Source organism: Eptesicus fuscus, chromosome 10 (genome assembly GCF_027574615.1).
Source record: "Eptesicus fuscus isolate TK198812 chromosome 10, DD_ASM_mEF_20220401, whole genome shotgun sequence".
NCBI classification, from domain to species: Eukaryota; Metazoa; Chordata; class Mammalia; order Chiroptera; family Vespertilionidae; genus Eptesicus; species Eptesicus fuscus.
In genome coordinates this window covers 59889137-59909336 of record NC_072482.1, presented here as the reverse complement: position 1 = coordinate 59909336, position 20200 = coordinate 59889137, and the positions used below count along the sequence as shown (strand labels likewise).

General features: G+C 49.9%; 1 protein-coding gene across 1 annotated transcript; it reads right to left on the bottom strand.

Moving 5' to 3' along the window:
• Positions 1-1247: 1247 nt before the first annotated feature.
• Positions 1248-19752, bottom strand: NR2E1 (nuclear receptor subfamily 2 group E member 1). The gene is made up of 9 exons (XM_008156309.3): positions 19728-19752; positions 15073-15218; positions 11841-11928; positions 10174-10409; positions 8718-8864; positions 6460-6556; positions 5923-6072; positions 5563-5668; positions 1248-1410 (listed from the first exon to the last, which is right to left on the bottom strand). The coding sequence occupies exons 1-9, from the start codon at positions 19750-19752 to the stop codon at positions 1248-1250; spliced, it is 1158 nt and encodes a 385-aa protein (XP_008154531.1).
• Between the last annotated feature and the right edge of the window lie 448 nt (positions 19753-20200).

Below are 20200 nucleotides of genomic sequence, written 5' to 3'. Positions count from 1 at the left end.
AACCTTTTAACTTCACAAATCAGTTAATTCACTTTGTACAAGAAAAGTTTTACTCAACCTATGATAGTCCAAGTGCTGAATAGTTTTCCTCAGTGCTAGAAACTACTAAATCAAAATGTGAAAAGTACAGCAGCTATTTTAAAATGTTTGTTTCTACATTTTCATAAGTATAGATTCATACCAAAGGAGCAGCTTACAATGTAGAATGGTGTGTGTGTGTGGGTGTGTGCACGCGCACGCACACATTCAAGGCTTTACTAGAAACCAGTTTTCTGAAAGGCATTTAAGAGTCTCAAGCTGTTAGCAGTGGATCAACCGAGAAACCTCTTAGTGCTCATCTCTTTGAAGTTCCATTCAACATCACGTCTGTGTTGGTTTCCTGTCTGATGTGACTCACTGAAACACCAGCTTGGACCCTCATTGCCTTTGGTTTCAGCACTATTTTAATGGGACAGCAATCTGCCTCAATCTTTCACCTCCGCCTTATTTGGTTTTGCTGTTTTTAGTCTTCCTCCCTCGACTTTTGTTCTTTTAGTAAAGCTCTTCTATTTTTGAGATGTTATTCAAACTGAAGTTCTGGTGAGAATTTTATTTTTGTCCACCAATCCTTTGACAAGGTTGCCTGGCCTATGGTATTAAAAAGAAGAAGAAAAGAAAGAGAAAGGAAAAAAAAGATAGAGAAAAAGCAAATCTCACGGCATAAGCTACCTTTCACTTATTAACTCAGTTCTGAAGGCCACTTAATGATGTATTACAATAGATGGGAAACTTTTGATAAAACTTTTTATTTTAAACCTAACCATTGTTTTTACAATAAAGTCTAGTTCATAAGATAGTTCTCAAGGCTGCTGCATGGTGTTATACACAGAGCTATATTTGGTTACCCAATTTTATACACTAAAAATGAAAAGGAAGTTCTACTCATGTTTCAGTGTTTGATAGTTCAGACGGATCTTCCAGGTGAGAGGCAGAGTGGCATGGCCTGTGGCAACCCTCCATTTGTGCCCTCCCAGGGCATGGCAGCTGTGAGTTCTCTATGCATCTGGTCCTTCTGGGCTGCCCTGCCCTGGATGAGGCAGCAGCAGGTCAGAGTTACTTGCAACTGTTGTATCCATGGATGTTTTCTCCTGAAGGCTCCACACCCCCAGACATATGCTTCCCGAAGGGTTGGTTAGTTGAAGCTTGTTCTCCGTGGGTAGAAGTTCATCAGAGACTATCCCATACTGAAAAGTGGGAACTTTAAGAGCTTAGATATCACTGGATTTGTACATATCTGAAAGCAGTCTTGTAATTGGTACATTGCCGATGGTTTTTTTGAAAAACACTTCTTCTATGGTTGATGGGCTAATAGAACGTAAAGCTGGCAAAAGCAACAGAAGCTTTCCAAAGCGACAGGGTTGAGTGGGATATCTGGAATAGGAGGAGCCGTGAAAGCAAGGTCAGATTCATTACCACTGTGAATTAATAGCTCATACTTAAGCACACACCATTTCCAGCATAGTTTCCTGACTGGGCCTCGTGAATAGCACACTGCCCCTGCAGCCGAGTCTGGGACTCAGGCCCTACTTATGGTCCTGGTTCTACAGGCAGAAGTGTCCAGGCCTGGAGAACACACATGATGTCAAAATCACATGGTGACTGTCTCAACATTAGCAAAGGGGTTGCATTTTGTTTGGAGGGAAAAAAATGAAGAAACAAGGTACTAAGTTTAGGCTAGTTAATAAATATAAGGGTGTTAGTGCAGTAGATGGTGGTAGTATCCATGTTTTCTGATTGTGAAGGTTTCTTCCTTTGCAAGGCAATTTCCCTCAAATAAAATGGATTCCTTTTCTAGGAAATTCTCCAAATTATTATTCAGGCATTATACTTAGTCACTTTCAGGAATAATTCCATCCTTATTACACTGCAAATTGAAGGCGAAGTTCTGTTGGGTGGCAGTGCCACCCAACTTTCATGTCAATGAAATTGACATGTAATTAAAGATGTGAGAAATTGCTTAACAATTTCCTTTCTTAATGTCCAACATACATCTGTGTTCAGATGTGCAAGTTTCATTTTCTACTGCCTTCAGATGCCTATAAGCCACCTTCTCACAGTAGCCCTGATGCTTCTTTAGTCAGTTGCTTGGAATCAGGTATCCATATACTCCCCAGGGAGGACTCCTGCCACTGAAACAAACCACCTAAAAGACTGAGGTCTGGGGTCACAACCTGTGATTGAGCCAGGCTCAACTAATAGCCACAAAGTGCTAGGAACTGACAGACATCAAAATTCCTTCCCAGGAGTCAGGTGGCTGAACACGGAGTTTAACTGCCCAATAACCCCAGCCTGCAAATAAGATCCAGGACAGCAACCATCCCGCTTGTCTCCTGGCTTTGAGACATGAAAGTCCCTCTCTTCAACCTGATACGAGGCTGATCATTCATTCTGCGCCTCTGAGAGCCTCATTTGATCCTTTGACTACCCAGCTTCCTGAGCACCCATGGACGGGGATCACCATCCCACATTGATTAATTGCAGTATGGAAATGGTGGCGTTTATCTGCATTTTCTTAAAGGCCTAAATCCCACCACTTGCTCTCCTTGCTAAAAGTTTCTCCTACGTTTCCTGGAAAGAAATCCCAAGACCCAGGTCTCCCTTTCACCTTGGCCACTTACTCTTGTCAATAGCTCTGTTTCCTGTCCCAGGATCGGGCAGAGGCGAGAGAAGCTGCAATGGGTGGGACACAGCTGAGCCTCTACCATGTCTGCCGCATCGACCTAATGTGCTAGAAGGTTCCAGTGTGAGGAACCACTGGGGGAAGTGATTACTTTGAAAAAGGATGGATTTTGGAGAATCCATAGACAATTCTTGATTTTTGGTAAATAAATAATACATTCTCACCCACTTATTTTATTCTCTAGTTAAGAAGGGGTTGGTTAGTCAGTCAACAAGAATTGTCTATTATATGTGAAGTACGGTACTACCAAGAAATAATAACCAAGTGTGTATATGTCAGTGGTTCTCAACCTTTCTAATGCCGCGACCCTTTAATACATACAGTTCCTCAGGTTGTGGTGACCCCCAACCATAAAATTATTTTCGCTGCTACTTCATAACTGTAATTTTGCTACTGTTAATGAATCGTAATGTAAATATCTGTGTTTTCCGATGGTCTTAGGCTCTACAGCAGCGGTTCTCAACCGCTAGCAGGGTCGCCTAAGACCATCGGAAAACACAGATGGTCTGGTGCAATGTGTATATGTTTTATGATTGGGGGTCACCACAGCATGAGGAACTGTATTAAAGGGTCGCGGCATTAGAAAGGTTGAGAACCACTGGTATATGTGCGTGTGAGAGAGACACAGAGACACAGAGAGAGCATGTGTCTGACTCCTCAAAATTAATATTTTAGAATAGCTATGACCCTGGTTTCATCCATTAGTAAAAATAACTGTAAGTTTTCACTCAGGTGTAAGTGTTTTGAGCCTGTCAGAGATCCATGTATTTGATCTTCAATGATAACATATGGTTTGTGTGAAATGCCAATTCCAAGCCTTCTCCTTATATAACACATAATTAGAGAAATAGCTCACACAGCTATAACAATGAGCTCAGTTTGCAATGTTGACTATTAGTTGTTTGCTATGTTAACTTTTCATTTTGATTTCAGATTTTATTTTTCTAGACAGGAAAGTGCTAGAGGAGAATGATCCTGATTTGAAGGAGCTAAGAAATAAGGCATAGTCAGTTTTGTCACATGCATGAGTATAGATCTTAATATATTAAATTATAGCTGTGGCAGATAGCATGAAACAAGAATTCTATGTCAAAGCAGATGAGTTCCTTCCATGAATAATTTCCTTGTTTTGAGGGTGAGGGAGAAGTAGTGTACTTGCCATTTCTTTAAAATAGACTTTTGTTAATTTGTGGTTTAATTTTCTCAGGCTTTCTCTCTCTCAGATTCTCCTTAGTCACCTCTCTGACACCTCCCTCTACCAGCTCTAAGGAGCACCCCTCATCCCTGCCATTCAAGGACACTAGCTCCTGTGTGGTCCCCTCCATCCATCAGCCTTTCCAGGTTCTCCCTCACTCCGCCTCCCCCAACTAGAATTTGTGTCTCCCACTCCCCACTCTGCTTTTCTGTCTTCTCTGGTCTGAACTGGAGTAATACTTCTACCTACTTCATGCACCAATAAGGGACAGTGTCTTATTCTCTGGTGCCCCACAGTGCTCACTAGCGAAGGCTGGACTGATATCATATTCTTCTTGGTTTGATGTTCTTTAAACCTTAATGGCTCTAAATGTCAGAGGTCAGTTCTAATATACAAATTAATTTTTAGTGGGGAAATTATGTACTGCTTCATTCAATAATTTTGAACATATATTCAGTGCCTATTATATACATATTGAAATTTAACATGGATTTTAAATTTAAAAAACCACGGCACTTTAATTTAGAAAAACATATACACATTGCACCAGCACACAACACAGTTTCAGTGATATTCCATGGACAGGGAACAGTTTTATTCAATAGAATTCAACAGAGGATTTGTAATAAAAATAAGAAGATCCTAGCAGAAGTGGTATTACTCCAAACCGATACAGTATAAGGGAGGCATTAACAGTCTCCATTCATCTGATTAAGTTATTCCAGCTCAGTGTCTGTGGTGATATTGAGATGATAGAGACAGGCTTCCATGGGCTTCCCGTTAAGACCAAGCTAGCTTTCTCGTTCTCTCTCTCTCCGCCCCTTTCCTCCCTCCAACCCTAAAAGTCACATTCTCTCTCCATAGCAATCATTTGGCCCTAATAACCACAAACAAACAAACAAACAAACAAATAAGCCAGCCTAGAGAATAAACAAGAATAGCAACTCTGTTCTAACCTCACATCCGCCACAGACCTAGCAGGCTCCACAGCTCTTTAAAGTCCTGCTTTTTCCCTCTGAAAATGGAAGCAGAAAGGTCTATACCTCCTGGAGGACTTCCCCATCGGTGGGCCAGGAGGAGGACTGCTGAAGCCCCGGTGACTGAGAGTTTCTACAAATAGACAAGAGCAGCTCTGCCAATGGGCCCTGCTTGGCCAGACATAACCTGGTGGGTGCAATGACTCCAAGTAACTCAACAGCTATCAATCAGCAGTTATGATGGGGGTACAGATGGCCTCTCTAGAAAGTTCTCTGGTCCTTCTATTTGGGATTGGCATCCAAAGAAAGGCACTTGCCCTTTTTCAGAGGATGACTTCACTACTCTCTGCTCTATCCACTATAACACTTGGCCTTCATTGTTACCTTTCCCACATCTGGGTCCATTCATACAAAGGTGTTCAACTATTATGATGGATTAACTTGTTCAACCAGGTCAGCTGCAAGGCATCTGGCAATCTAATTGCTAATCTAATTTTATTTGCTCCTCTCACCCACCATGTGATATAGGTGAGCACATAATTCTAAGTAACTTTATTGGCTGGCAACAGAATAATTAGTCAGAAAGTTTGAACTGGCTTATTACCCCCTGCTCACACATTCACCATGGGAACAACATTCTTAAGGACACCTTCAGGGCAAACAAGAGTCACCTGGTATGGATGTAGCTGTTGAGAGTTAGCTGAGCCTCGTCTTGAAGAGCTGCAATGGCAGCAGCATTCCGGAAACTTCTCAGTTCAGAACCACTATGTGTAGGAACTAGAAATGAAGACCAGGAAACTGTGATAGACAGCACAGGAAATGCAGGTGTGAAATCTCCTCTCTGAAGTGAATAGCCAGCAGGAGAATGCTCAAGTCCCAATGGCTATGGAAATGAGGCTAGACTAAGAGTCTCAGCACCATTCAAAACTATCACTGGTTTTTGCAAAGGTAAATCTGGAATTTGAGGTGGCTGAATTAGTGATGTGGCAAAAGTGGGGGAGGAGAAGAGACAGGGGTTTGTGTCTACTTACCAGCTTTGAAAGTGACGATGCATTTCAGACAGGCAAATTCAGTAGCATCTAACCGGAGTTGTCTAAACCGAGCCACCACCTCTTGTAAAGCCTGTATTTCAGATATAATCTTGTTCAGCTTCTGGGAATCTGTGTTGTCACCATTCATGCCTAGAATTAAAACATGGAATAAATGCTATAATATGAAGGCATTTTCATAATTTAATATTGATTTTTGACAAAATCCTGCATATCAATATCTTTTCAATTGTCATTCTAAGATATCTGATTCCATGTACACTGGCTATATTGTATGAAAGTTAATATAAAATCGTCTCTTGGATGATAACAAACACAGTAATTTGCATTTAAATAACAATGCAAGCAGTCATGAATACAACAAAACAACATTATTTGCATTTAAATATAGATTTATAAATGACAGGTATACTCTATTGTTCAGTGGGAATTTGTTATTCTTTACATGTTGTTCTTTTTTCAGTAATGTATTTTTATGGTAATTTCTACAACAAAGTCATTAAATTGTGCAATTCTTACCAGATACAGCCAGTAGAGTGTTAGCATCAACCGGAATGGCCCATTGTGCTATTCCTAGAACAAACAGTTCTCTCCAAGCATCTTCCAAAAGCATCAGCTGTCATACAATAGATGTATAATATAATATAGCGTGTAATTTATAAATTTATAAACAATTTCAATATGTAAATTTCCATTATTTTAAAAAAGTGTTTTAAATGCTTGTCTTGGTAATTTTTCCTCTGAATATTTTTATCTTTCCCTTGTTTTCCTTTTTCAAAAGGTGCCTATAGATAAAGCACAGGCATTTGAGAGTCAGCCATTCTAATCCTCCAAAGTTTGCTTCCCTTAGGAAAGGGTTTACCCTTCTGGTCCTCCCATCTATTTGTTTCTAAACACCTAGAAACTTCTCCCAGAGACCCAGGCTCAATGAAATGCCACCAGCAGCTCAGCAGGTGGATACCCCTCCTATAAAACGCTGATATTATCAGGGTTGAAGATTCCAGAGTAAGCTTGCAAATCTGGGTCCTCATTGTCCTGGTGGGTATAGGGGGAGAGAGAGAAGACAGGGAGAGAGAGAGAGAGAGAGAGAGAGAGAGAGAGAGAGAGAGAGAGAGAGAGAGAGAGAGATCTCACTAATTCCCAAGAGGCATGCAGGGAAATCAGGGTGTAATTATGTTAATCGGGCTTTACTGAGTTTACCTCATCTCACTGACTGATTTTTCTGAGACTCATAAGTGGACAGCATCAAGGTGCTTGTCATTTTCATTCTAATAAAATGTGCTACTGAATATTTAAAATGAAAATCTGGCTCCTTTTCCAAATGAATATACTGGATTCCACTTCACTGCAGTTTGCTAGTTGTTGAAGGGTTTCCATAGAAGGGCTGAGTAGCAGACAGTAAATAAATTTTGTTTGAATTAAAGAGTCTACAAATACTTGTTTTGAGAGAAAAAATAACCAATTCTCTCTCTCTCTCTCTCTCTCTCTCTCTCTCTCTCTCTCTCACATACACACACACACACACACACACACACACACACACACACACACACACGGCAAATGATTAGAGCCAACCAGCTAACCAGGTCAAAGATAGAACTTAATCATCTTGAAAAATCTGTTTTTTGAAAAATCTATAAAAATTCAGCCAATTCTGGATGATTTATATGAAAGGATTTCCTTTCAGAAACTAAGAGCTAAATTTTGAAGGCTTGTAACCAAAATCAAAAGGTTGAATTTTCAAAATGCTTTATTTTTATTACATTAAGTACAAAAAAGAATATTTAAAAAATGCAAGGTAAACAGTATCGAATTCTGGCCGTGTCTGAAAGTCCAGGTCATGAAAAAAAAGAACATTCCATGCTAGAAGATTAAATGTCTTTAGCACATTGCCAGGTCTTTCTGTAGGAAATGTACTTCATATTAAGGGGCCCTATTATTCCTTAATTAGGTATAAAATGAATTAAAGAAATAAATCCTTTGCTTTTAGAGCTACTTATTAGCCTTTTGGGAAATTTGTCATTAATTCCCAAGAATGCACTGGTAACAGCCAAGGTTGTGAACACTTCATTCTCTTCCTTTCCCTTAAGTTTAGGAAAATTCTGGCAGAGGCCATTTCTGATGCTCCTAACAACAAAATTTCTGGGTTTTGGTACAATGCAGTTTTTAGCAGCACAAACTTTTATTGCCTCAGAATATCATTTACAACCACAGAATTCTGCACAATGCCCATTTGTTTACAAAATCTCTAAAAGACTTAAAGAATCCAGAGAGAACTTAGCCGGCAACACACCCTTGAATCTTATATGCTGATAAATGAGTGGCCCCAACTCTATCACGATGGAAAACACAAAGCTGAGCATATAGAACAGTGAGACGAGCTCCAAAAACCTTAGAGGAGAATACTCTTCTATTTCTCTCAGTTCCAGTGTTCTAAGAAAGCACGGTTTTTATTAACAATTTTTAAAAAGTCATTAAGAATGTGTGATTAAATTTGAAGTTTCAATTAAACTAAAAAATAATAATGCCCTTGTTTGTTTTTCATGAACCAGATCTGAAGTTTCCAAATTAACATAATTACATTTCTTAGGCAGATCCATAGCTAGATATTCTGAACCCGTAGAAAGAAGCTAGCAAAGATAGCTTCCTCCTTGCTGTTAAGAACTGATGCCTGACCTTGGTGATTTATCCGGGTAACCTACAGTTCCATAAGGCTGACTCCTGTTGCTTCTTCCCAGCTTCCTTCCCTCAAGACCTCTGTGCCCCCTTGGTCATACCTGGTCTTGCAAAGACAGGGTGGAGAAAGCTGGTACACTCTTAGCCCACTTGATGCTCATAAAGAGAAGCCTGGCAGCTGATTCACACACTGACTCTGTGGCCACTTCATAGAGATACATGGGGGTCCCATTCACTTCATGGGGGTACTGGGTGGGGAAGAAACAGAGAGACCAGGGAGTGAGGAAACCACGGCTTTGCCAGAAGAGCCAACTTTTTAATTTTCTAATCAGAACAGAGAAGGAGATAGGAATTCGGGTGTTCTGCTTAAATGGGCAGTTGCCATAAGGGCATAAAAACCAAACGAGTTTGGGAAATTGTTGGGGGAGACCCATTTCCACTGCGTGGGCCTGTTCCTTCCAGAGGGGCATCTGGCTTTTTATCCCCTGCAGCAAATTTTCCTTGGGCTGAGCCAAGTGCCAGGCCTGTCTCCCAATTTAGATAAGAGCTGCTCACATTTGTGTACATAAAAATAGATGTGAAAAAAAGTACAAATTAATAGGCATCCCAAACACAAATATGCATATGAGTATTTTTAGAAAGGATTAGTATATTATGGAAATATTTCAATTAGACATCTTAATCATTCACAGAGCATTCCCATTCATAACTGACAACATATTCATAACACTACTTTCCCAAGCTTATTATACACATCAAGGGTAAGGAAGCAATATTAAATATTGTGCGTGCGTGTGTGCCCAGGTGTTGGCTTCCCTGCAGTGTGGGGCTGCAGCTGGCCCTCCTCTGGGGGAGAGCCAGATCCCGTCTTGGCCTGGAGTGGGAGCTGTGGGTAGGTACCAGCTGGAAGCCTGAAGGGTAGTCCCTAGGCGGCAGCCTTTCGAGGTGGTTCTGGCTGTGTCCCTGCCAGTAGAGGGCCTGGTGTAAAGCAATCCCTGAGGCTCAGAAGAGAGTGAGGGAGAGGAGACTGGGAAATGATGTCAGGGTCCCCAAACTGTCCAACCGGGTGAGTTCCACTCTCCTCTCTTAGGTTAGAGACCCACAGCTTTGCCCAAGAGAATAGACCCCTGATACTTGCAACTCAAGGACTCTTCTCCTCCTTCTCAAAACCAATGTCCACTCTTCGGACCTGCAGGGGACTTCCTAGGCGGCCTGCTGGGCTCAGACTGGGCTCCTGTACCAGGGCCTTTTCCAAAGGTGCAGTCTCCCTCCCCCGCCCTACATCAAACGCGCTGAAAGGGCCTCTGGGGTGGGAGGGGGGGGGGGGGAGGAGAGGGTGCCCGGGAGTCCACGTTTGTAGCAACTCAGAGAGTGACTGGACTGCACACTCCAGTGGCTCCAGGGAGAAGAGCAACAGGCCCAGAGCTCCCTGCAGGGCTCTGCCGGTATCCCGAGAGGTCGCCCCGTCTTTTGCCTGTCCCCGTTCCAGTTCAGAAGGACTGGGTGCCCCTGTGTCCTCCCTCCACTCTTCCCGGGACTCCCCGCAAGGCCCCTGACCTTGGGCGTGGGCTGAGCCAGGCTCACGAGGGTCTGCCGCTCGGGCGTGGCGGACACCGTGGCCAGCTCCAGGCCGTGCGGCTCCAGCTGCGTGACGGTGGTGAAGAAGGCCGGGGCGGGCAGCGCTGCCGCGGGGAAGTGCGCGGCCGCCCCGTTCTCCTCCTTGTGTCCACGGAAGTAGAGGGCCACCTGCTTGCGGATGGTGGACGTCCGAGGGCCCCGTTCGTGCTGCACAGCTGCAGAGACAGACGGACACAGGCCCCGGGTCAGAGTCTGGGAGACACACAGCCACGGCTGCCCTGCAGGGCCACCCGCCAGGGCAGGGCAGGGCAGGCAAGGTCACCTGGAATGTGGGGGCGCTCTGAGGTGGGCTAGCAGCCACGCTGTATGGGTTAGAGGAGCCGGGCACCAAGTATCAGGTCAAGGACATGCCTCAAGCAAGACCAGGTGTTCTCTGTCCGTGAGAGCCCTCTGGGAGGGGATAGCTAGGGATCCGCCTTCCCCCTTCCCTCTGCAACTAGTCTCTGCACAGACTTTCCCCGCTTGGCCCTAGGATGGCTCCCCCCACCGCCACCCTCCCCCCCCCCCCCCCACACACACAGCAAAGTCAGAGAGGGCCACAGACGCAGAGGCCCTGAGCCCTGGGACCCTGGGGGATGGGACAGGGGGAGCCCACCTCCCTCGGAGTGTGCTGGAGGAAGGCAGGGAGACGTGACAATTACCACCAACAGCTTAAACAAACAAATTAATTCAGGGCAATCTTCCTTTCGCCTAACTTGACAACTTGTCAATACACAAGTTCATCAGGTTGGACTCGCTCTCCTGCTTGGGGAGCAGGGGGGTACAGGGGGGGAGGAAAGCGCTCTCCCCAATAAGCTGCTGTGCCTCCTAGCGCTGACACCTGGGCCGACAAAGCCAAGCCCACTCCGCACCCCGTACTGAGGCCCCATTCCTCCCTCCAGGCCATGACCACCCCACCTCACCCCCCTGCTTTGCCCCGGCCTGGTGCACCCCTGCCAGGCCCCCACCTGGCACCCAGAATCCTAGTTCTTGCTGTGCATGTGTAAGAGCCTTCTGGGAGTTGGTGTCCGAGGCACCCACAGGCCTCCCCCAACCTCTCCAGCCCTTTCTGTAAGACCAAGGGAAAGCTCTGGAGAAGCCCAGATCACCACTGGCCGTGCCAAATTCGGAATCCTGTTGAATTTGCAAACAGGGACTCAAAATTCCCTGTGCTCCTGTCTCTGTCCTGATCTCCTCCTCCCACAAAGACTATCCAGACTGTGAGATCCTGCAGGAGGCTGACAGGTTTGGGAGTGGCCACGAAAGGGCTGTAAGGAGGGTGAACTGAGGAATTAAGATGAGAGGCAGGAAATACCGCGTGTTCTCAGCAGAGTGGGGTCCCCAGGAACGCTGCCTTCTTGGGGGTGACTGTGGAGCACAGGTTTCCAATGTGGGCATGGGCCTTGCTCTAGGAAGTTCAAGGGGGTCGGGATGGGGCTCATGCTAAGAGATCAGGAAGGATATGACTGAAAGCCTGAGGCCAATTCCCAGCATCTAGAAAGAAGTGCTGGGGAGACGGTTGGCATGCCTAGGAGTACTATGTATTTTCTGAACATATATTTTACTTATCAATCAACGTTGTTAGAGCAAAAAGGTGTACTGATTACCATCTTTGTTCATGTTGACTTCCAAACACTTCTTGAGCCGACATGCCCTGCACTGGTTTCTGTGCGTCTTGTCCACGGGGCAGCCTCCCTGGAACAGAGCGCAGGCCGTCAGCGGCCCGTGGGCCTTCAGATGGTGACGCAAAGCCGGCGCTGGCTGGGGAAACAGAACCTGCCACCTACACCTGGGTCCGGGAAGCAGTGAGTCCTTGGGCACCAGCAGGGCCAGGTAAAGAAAGGGCTGGGCTTCCCGGGGCTACTTCAAGAGGACCAGTTCATGACTCTGTGAAAGTGCTCAAGTCGGAAAATCCTTCTCCAAGCAGGCGAAGGGCCACAGCGCCTGGTGTGCCAGACTCTGCTGTGCTGGGAGGAGAAGCTCCCGAGGGAACTTCCGTGAGTGGAGAAACTGGGGTGCGGCTTTTTCAGGACCCAAGACAGCGACCTGGCCCCATAGGAGGAGGCCTGGGCACCCCTTTGGGAGGGGGCTGGCCTGGAAGGATCCCTGCCATGGCCCCCTTCCACTAGTTATCTTTCCACCTAGGGTCTTAGTCTTCCTCTCTCTTTCACTTTCTGGGTGAGCCCATGTATTTGTCAGATAAATGTCTCCCATGTATCCTCTACTCTCCTGTTTTCTCTCTTTCCTTTGTGCTGAAAGTCCTCCTTATAAGCAGCATGGTGAGAGTTATCTTAAAGCCTTGTCTCAGCTCAGATTCACGGACACATAGTCATTCTCAAGTGTGTTGAGGCGGAAGCCAGAGTGGTTAGGAGGGCAGAGCCCCCAGAGGAAAGGGTGAGAAGGGAAGAGACCAAGGCCTGGGCAAAATCTAAAAATGCTCTCCATGTAAAGATGGCCAGGAAGATAATGTAATAAACTGTCTGACAAAATGATAACATGGGTTGAGACTATTAGTGTGATAACTGAGAAAAAGAGGTAATTGCTGACTTAGAAATATTTATCAGGGACACGTGAGGAAATAAATATTTTATCTAATGCATTTTTATGGGGAAATGTTGGCCATTAAAAGAGGAAATTTACAGAGAAATTTTCTTATGGAATTCATTCAGTATTTGGTGTTATTACTGAGGAAACACATACATAGCTATATAAAGAGTCACATATATATTATATACAGAAAATACATAAGTTTGGTGCTCTCTGGTGTTTATATGAGTTGCTACTGTTAGATTTGCAATGAGAAGAAAAAGAATAAAGTAAATGTATTTTTATTTTGCTTCATAATACCAAAATGTTATATACGTTGAAGTTGGAGTAAGTACATTTTCTAAAATATCCCTGGGGAATAATTACACATTAGAAAACACAGTTTTATAAGATCACACCCCTCTGATTTAAAAATGTTGATTTTTTAAAATAAATACAGGGCTGGGGGTTGTAACAATTTCTAAAGGTCCTCATTGCTGTTAATAATAAGTTGAAATATTATTTACCTAATCTTAGAATAAAAGAGAGAAAGGAAATTTTATTTTTGGTTCCTAAGTGAATTCTTCAGAGCATCTTTGCTGGCCAGTGTAATAGCTTAATGTAAATAGGCTTAAAGAAGTTATTATTAAATGCAATCATATGCCTATCATCAAATGTTATTCCCCAAATGTATTCTGTTAACATGTTAATGCAAAATGGAAGCCTTCATTAGTTTTTAAGAGTGTCTTCAAATCAGATCATATGTGTATAAATATCTGGAGCCCGGGGAGAAGGATGAGTGCATTTATTCTCTCTGCAAGGAGACATCCACGGAGCCTGATGAGTCCATTATCGCTCCTTTACAAATACTTGGACTGACATCAGCGGGTTGATAGCCAACCCCTTTGAAAATATCAGGCATTAACATCTGAGATTTTGATTGCCCAAATCTGTGCGTTGCGTAAAAGTAAAAGACAATTTAAGCAGAAACTTGCTCGAGTCTGGCAACCCGCAGCAATCCCACATTCCTGTGGAGCCACTGGGCTCCAGTGCTGTGTGTGTATAATGTGATGTGTCCATATGGTGAAGCTAGAAACTGAGACAGAGCTGTGAACCCAATAAAACAAGAACAGGGCAGGAGAGTTCCAAGTAACTTATCCAAATACAGATGCCGTCTTGTGTTTGTTGATAACCCAAACCTACCAGAACCTGATATAAGCAGACATGGCTTCAGAAAAAGATTAACCGACTGGCACCAAACCACATATGTGGATGTATATATGTGTGTCGTCGTTATCCATAGATATTAATTAGTGAAAACGTTTTACCGGTTTGGCCACCAAAGGACGACTTCTGACTAAGACACTCTCCAGGGTCTTTTGGGGAGCCAAGGTGGTGGCTCCGTGCTGGAGGGTCTGTGTGCCTGGCTGCGGAGAGGGCAAAGTGTGGGACCAAAAGGCTGGTCCCCTGGGTTGGAATAAGCCTGTTGCTGGGCTGGAAATGAGGCAGGGGGTTCTAGTCGCTCTTCCTGGCAGCTTTGGCTCACACTCAGTCCATGCCCATCCTGTTTCTTTGAGACAGTTCAGCCTGCCCAAGACCCAAACACACCAACCAGGCACATCGAAGCAGAGACAGAGGAGACGCGGGAACCTGGGAGAAGGTCCCGCTTACTCCTTCCTCGGGAGCCTTCTCTCCTGCTCCCTCAGCCCTTTCCTGACAAGGCTCAGCCAGAGTCAGGAGAGGTGAAGGGCACAGCCTTTCACAGAACACATCCTCTCTGTCCCAGTGGCTCACACTCACTTTGAGTCTCAACCTTGAGTAGGGTGCCCTGTGCCCTTAACCTCTGCCATCCCAGGCTGTGGCGAAGGCATGGCGCTGCTAGGGGTGGGTGTGGCGGACAGACAGCGCCACGTAGCCCTTTCTCCCGCTCACATTTGAGGTTTAGATGTTTAAGTCCCTTAGGTCCCCTGGGCTGGCTTGAGCGCCACTAGGAGAGGGCCTCACCCAATGTCAAAATGTTAGAGGATTCAAGTGTTTGGGGGTGGGGAGGCGGGACGCTGGGATTTCAGACTTCCTACTGCAAACTCACCAGTCTTCCCTTACCCTCCACTGTCCCTCCCACCCCCCACCCCCACACACACCGCTTCTGCCCTGCCTTGCCCAAGGGAAAGGGCCTCAAAGAGTTGAGTCTGGAGCGAGAGAGAACCGGAGAAGTCCAGGTCTGGGCCCCCCTGCGCAGAGCCGTCCTGGGGCACAAACAAAGGAGGGGTGGGCAGCGGAGGGGAGCTGAGCGACGCAGCCTGGCTCAGGTACCTGGTTTCCAGATTTGCAGACGTACGTCCTGTTCCTGCGGATGCTCCGTTTGAAGAACCCCGAGCAGCCGTCGCAGGCGTAGACCCCGTAGTGTTTGCCCGAGCTGCGGTCGCCGCACACTTTACAGGGGATGTCTAAAATGCGGCCTGAAATCGCAGAGAAGACGGGGAAGGGGGCAAGGGGCGAGCAGGCGAGGCGGGCGGAGGAGCGGGAGGAAAGGGGAGAGGGAGATGCTAAGCAATCTGACCTCGGAGGGGATTAGCACCGAGGCTGCGGTAAAAGCAAATAATGAAGTGATTTTATAGTCAAACTTTTTTTTCCCCTTGAGCAAGTGTCAGTTTCCTACAATGAGCATTATTCATGCACCGCTACATGTATTGGGGTCTCCTCTAATCGCCGGGGCCCGTTCGGCGTGAAAGATCGCCGCAGGCCCAGGCCGCCGCGGCCTCCGGGCCCCGCGCGGAGTTGGGCCGCCTCCCTCCCCCGCGCCCGCCTCGCACAGGGAAAGTTGTCGGGGAGCGCGCGAGGGGACACCCGGGAAACGCAAACCGGGAAAAGAGGAACGACCAACGCGGCTGGAGCTGGAGGGACGGCCGCTGGGAGGCCACCGAGTTCTCCCGCAGCCGCCGCCGCCGGGAGGTGGCTGTGATCGGGAGGATGATTGTAATGCTAATACCGGGATTATTAATGATAACGAGAGTCGGGGTCCTTGCCCAACGTTCGCTTTACCTAGGTGTTCAAAATGCTTGCTGGGACGCTTTTGAGAAATCATTTCTTTTAGGTAAAACATTCCCCCCCAAAGTAAGTAGCACTGGGCCGGGCAGGTGTGTGGGTGCCGGGCAGGTGCGCCTGGAGCGCCTCCTCCCCTCCATCCTCCAGCGCCTTCCTCCCAGACGTGTTTCCACCCCGGGGTCCTCTGTGCGTCTCTCCCTCCCCGTTTTCCCGCCGGCTGTCCCGGGCTGAGGTTCTAAAGGGCCTGACTGATTGCTCTGAGTCTAGACTGCGGTCCCCCGCACACCCCTGTCCACTGGCTTCCACAGTCGCAGATGGAAGAGAATTTTCTCTGAAATCCCCTCAGGGCTGGGGTGTCCGCGGACTCTGAAGGAATGTGAAGGAGGGGATAATATTCAAACATTCCGTAGGGGAGGGAGCTATTTTTCTCTCTAAGAACGGAGAAGGGTCCCACCCGCCTGAAGTGGTTTATAGGGACTTAGAAACCCTCCCCCCCCCACAAACAGGGGGGAGCACTGAATAAAGTGTTAACTTAATTCACACTTTAGTAATAAGGATAGTTCGTAATAATGAACTCCTTAACATTTAATTTTCCTTTGCTGCCCGTGCAAAGGCCTCCCGTCTGGACCCGGGCGGCCTGAGGCCGGAGGAAACTTCCCAGCTGCCCCCTGGAGCGCTCAGCGGGGTGGGGAGAGGCCGGGGTGAGAATGGCTGGGCGGGGCGGGGGGTGGGGGGTGGCGGGCGAGGGCGTGGGGACGCCTCTGAGGCGTCGGAGGTGGGAACTTGCCGGTGGATCCCGCGCGTCCAGGCGGGCGGGCGGGCAGCGCACGCGGTGGCCTGGGAGGAGCGGCGGCTGGGGGCCGGGGTGGAAGGAAGGGGGAGGGGAGGGAGGGCGCGGGCGGCCCGTGGGGGAGGGGGGTCGGTAACCACCAGGCTCGGCCGGGGTAATTACAACCCCGCCGGAGCACCTGCCTATAGAGCCACCAGTGACCCGTCAAAAAGAGTAGCATGGGAATTCGGGTGGTGACAAAGGCCGGCGGGGAGGCGCGCGGCGCGGCGACCACCGCCTGGGCACCCCCCCCTCCTCCCGCAGGGTGGGAGGAGAGGTTGTGCAGGGGGAGGGGCTGGAGAGAGCGCTGGGCGACCGCGGCGGGGCTGGTCCCTCACCCCTCCGTCTGGTCCCTGCGCCCAAGGAAGCTCACGGCCCCCCCAGCAGGGACTCGCGCTTAGCTGCACCGCCCGCCGTCCGGAGGCAGTACCTTTGGTTCCCGTCATTTGCAACCAACCTCTTGTGCAGAACTCGCGCCCTCTGCCTCCGCTGGGCTCCACGTTCGGGGTCCCGTCGCCCCCGCTGCCCTCTTCCCCGGGGCCCTTTTGAAGACGCCCGGATGAGCGCGCAGGAGAGGCAGGGCAGGGGTTCTTGTCCCTGCTCGCCACCCTGAGGCGGCCAGGGCACACTCCCCAGAGAACCCCGAAAGGGTGGAGGGAGCACCCGGCTCCCGCGGGCGGGGGCGCCGCGACCAGCACCCCCCCCGCGGCCACGGCGGCTGCGGGGAGGCCCGGCCTTGGCCTGGCCTGGGGCCGATTGGAGACCGGCTACCCGCCTGGGGCGGGGCGCCCGAGGGAGGAATGCGAACATTCCAGGGCCCGGCGGGCCTGCGCCTTAGACCCCGCTGCTCAGCCACGTTAAGGTGACTTGGGGTCACGAGACAAGCTGGTTGACCCCGTTGCAAAGCTCCCGGTTTAATAAACCGAGCGAGCCCCGACGTGAGGCTAGCGGGGGTCGCCTGAGGCTGGAAAACCGTCCTTAACTTCCCGCGCCAGGGGGTCCCCTGAGGGCTTTTTGTGTATCATAATTGCCTGGAGATATATGGCAGCTTCGATTACTGTAATTACCATCAGAGGCTGTTGAAAGAAGTTAGTCTGGGCTGCAGGGGTGACTGGCCGGGGTCTTGTTACCACCCAGGCGGGGCTCCCCGCGGACAGCGCTCTGCTCTCCGGCCGCAAGGCGAGGGCTCCAGACCTCGAGGCCGGGCCGGCCGGCCCTCCCCCGCTGCGCGGACCTCCTGGCCGACCCGGGCGCGGGCTGCGGGCTGCGGGTGCGGGTGCGGGCCGGGCAGCCTCCGCTCCGGCACAGCCCAGCTGCAGCGGCGCGGCGGGCGCGGGTCCTTCGCCCTGAGAAACCTCCGAAGTGGAGGCTGGAACTGCGCAGGGGCAAAGGCTTCCGTGGCCAAACTCAGGCTCTCGGAAAGTTGGAAAGGTCCAAAGTTTTCCCGAGGATCACACTGTCTTTTTTTTCCCCTAAAAGCCTGGAGGGACCACCGCGTCCCGGTCCTTGGCACGCGGGCTTCTGGTCCGCTCCTTCTCGCGCCTCCGAGGCCTCCCCTTTCACAAATGCCCCCAACCCTGGCGGCTCTGTACCCCGACGGGGTGCAAGAGTCGGAGACTCCCCACTTCCAGGGAGGGCGGCGAGGGGGCCTGTCCGGGTGAGCGAGCAGGAGGCCTGCAGGGCCCGGGGCTTGGGCTTGGGCAGTGAGGCCCGGAATGCCACGGGGAAGGTCTCTCTCCGTGCCTCCCGAGAGGGACCCTGCACACAAACACGAGCTCGCTTTCCTTCCCGGAGGGTCCAACAGCCAGGCCAGAGCAGGCCAGCCCTCCGGTGCGGGCTAAGGTTCCTTCTCTCTTCCCTCCGCCTAGATCTAAACAGGTCTCCTTTTCTCTTCTTGTCCACGTTCATTTTGCTCTAATGGTTAAAAGGGCAGCACCCACGCCAAAACAATGGGACAAAGTGAAAACACAACCCGAATGGGATGGGCAGGAACCGCACCCCACTTACGTGGGACTTCGCTATCAGTTCTCAGAAGTGTCTCGGACTCTGCCAACTTTCAGACTCCCGGTAAGATGATGAGGGTTAAGGGAGGGGAGAGGAGGGGGCACCGAATATGCTACAGGTGACAGCAGCCAGGGCCGACCTCCGGGACATGGGGACTGCAGCAGCGGCCACCCCCAGCCTTGGGCCCAGGACAGGGCAGCCCCGGGCCACCGGAAGGCGGGAACTGAAACGCCCGCCCGGGGAGATCCCAGCAATTGGGGCCTGCGCCCGCCCAACAGGGGCTCGGGCCTGCCTGTCCTCGGCTCCGCGGGCTCGGTGCCCGCCAAGGCCCTGGAACGTCCGCCTCGCCCTGCACTAGGCCGTGGTGCAGGGGCGGCTGGGGGTCAGCCTCGGCTGGGCTGGCGGGGGACCGCCGCCAGCTCAGCAGGTTTGCAGGAGAAAACCGCGCGAAGGGAACAGGCCGCACGCTCCGGCCTCGGCGGCGCTCCCGCTCGAAAAGTCCACGGGATTAGGGATGGGGTCCTCTCTCTGCTAGAGCGGTTCGCCATACTTCAAATTCCCCAGTTGTGACCTATGCGGATTTAGGATTAAGGAAAATGTGACTTTTAAACGGTTCCTGCTTCCCCGTTTGCAGGATTATTCGAAATAGCTGGAAACGGGGTGCAAAGCATTCCATTCAAAATCCGCTTTCCGCAGAGTTGCTTCTGCGCGCCGCGCGGAGCTGGGAGTTTGGAGCTGCCGCCCGGGCCGAGGCCTAGTTCCGCCCCCACCGCCCCCTCCTCCCCGCACCTGGCGACGAGTGGTAAGTGGAGGGAACTCGCGGGACTGGTGGGGCTGGCTGCAGGGGTTTGCAACCTTCCCACTTTGCCGGAAAGAGGGGGAATCAAGAGGTTCAGAGGCAACAAATGGTTCTTCCCTCACCACGAAACGCTCCGACTCACGGTCTGCAAGCAGCTGGGCCAAACACACGCGCCAATGGAGGACCTCTCCCGGGTTCCCAAGTCGCTGTGCTCTGGGCAGGATCGCCCAGGCCTCCCCGCCCGCCCGCCCGCCCGCGCCTGGACCCTGCAGCGGACCGAAAGGTACCCACTTGTTGATCCGGCCGGCTTGCTCATGCTGGCGGTCCCGGGGCGGAGCGGCTGGTGGGCGCTGCTCGAGTCCCGGCCGACAGCGTCCGCCTCGCCGCCGGGCTCCACCGCTCTCCAGCCGCCCTCCAGCCTGCGAGGCTCCCGGGCCGGACAGGTGGGCGTCGGGCGCGCGCTGCTCCCCCGGGGGGCTCAGAATTCGTTCCACCGTGGAAATTCAAGCATCCTTAAGTTTCTTCCCGGCTCTTGCAAAACGGCAGCTTTGGGGGATGTTGCCTGATATGGACACACGCGTGGACAGACAGATGGAGAGACTGGAGGGGCGGACAGAGGAAGGAGGGAGAACGAGAGAGGGGTATTGAAGGGCACAAATGGAGACGCACGGAAACGGTCTTCCTACGGAGCCAACAGGGCCAAATTCCTCTCTTTCTCCATTCCTGTCTCCCAGCCTCCAACGTCTCCCTCTACGCTAGGCACG

What these genes read in the sequence shown, in the direction of transcription:
- NR2E1 (XM_008156309.3), bottom strand. Translation starts at nt 19,752, where the DNA reads ATGAGCAAGCCGGCCGGATCAACAA. An exon ending in AGTCAACATGAACAAAGATG is followed by an intron (nt 10,410 to 11,840) that starts GTAATCAGTACA and finishes CTGTCTCTGCAG; the next exon opens with CTGTGCAGCACGAACGGGGC. An exon ending in CACTCTACTGGCTGTATCTG is followed by an intron (nt 6,073 to 6,459) that starts GTAAGAATTGCA and finishes TTTTAATTCTAG; the next exon opens with GCATGAATGGTGACAACACA.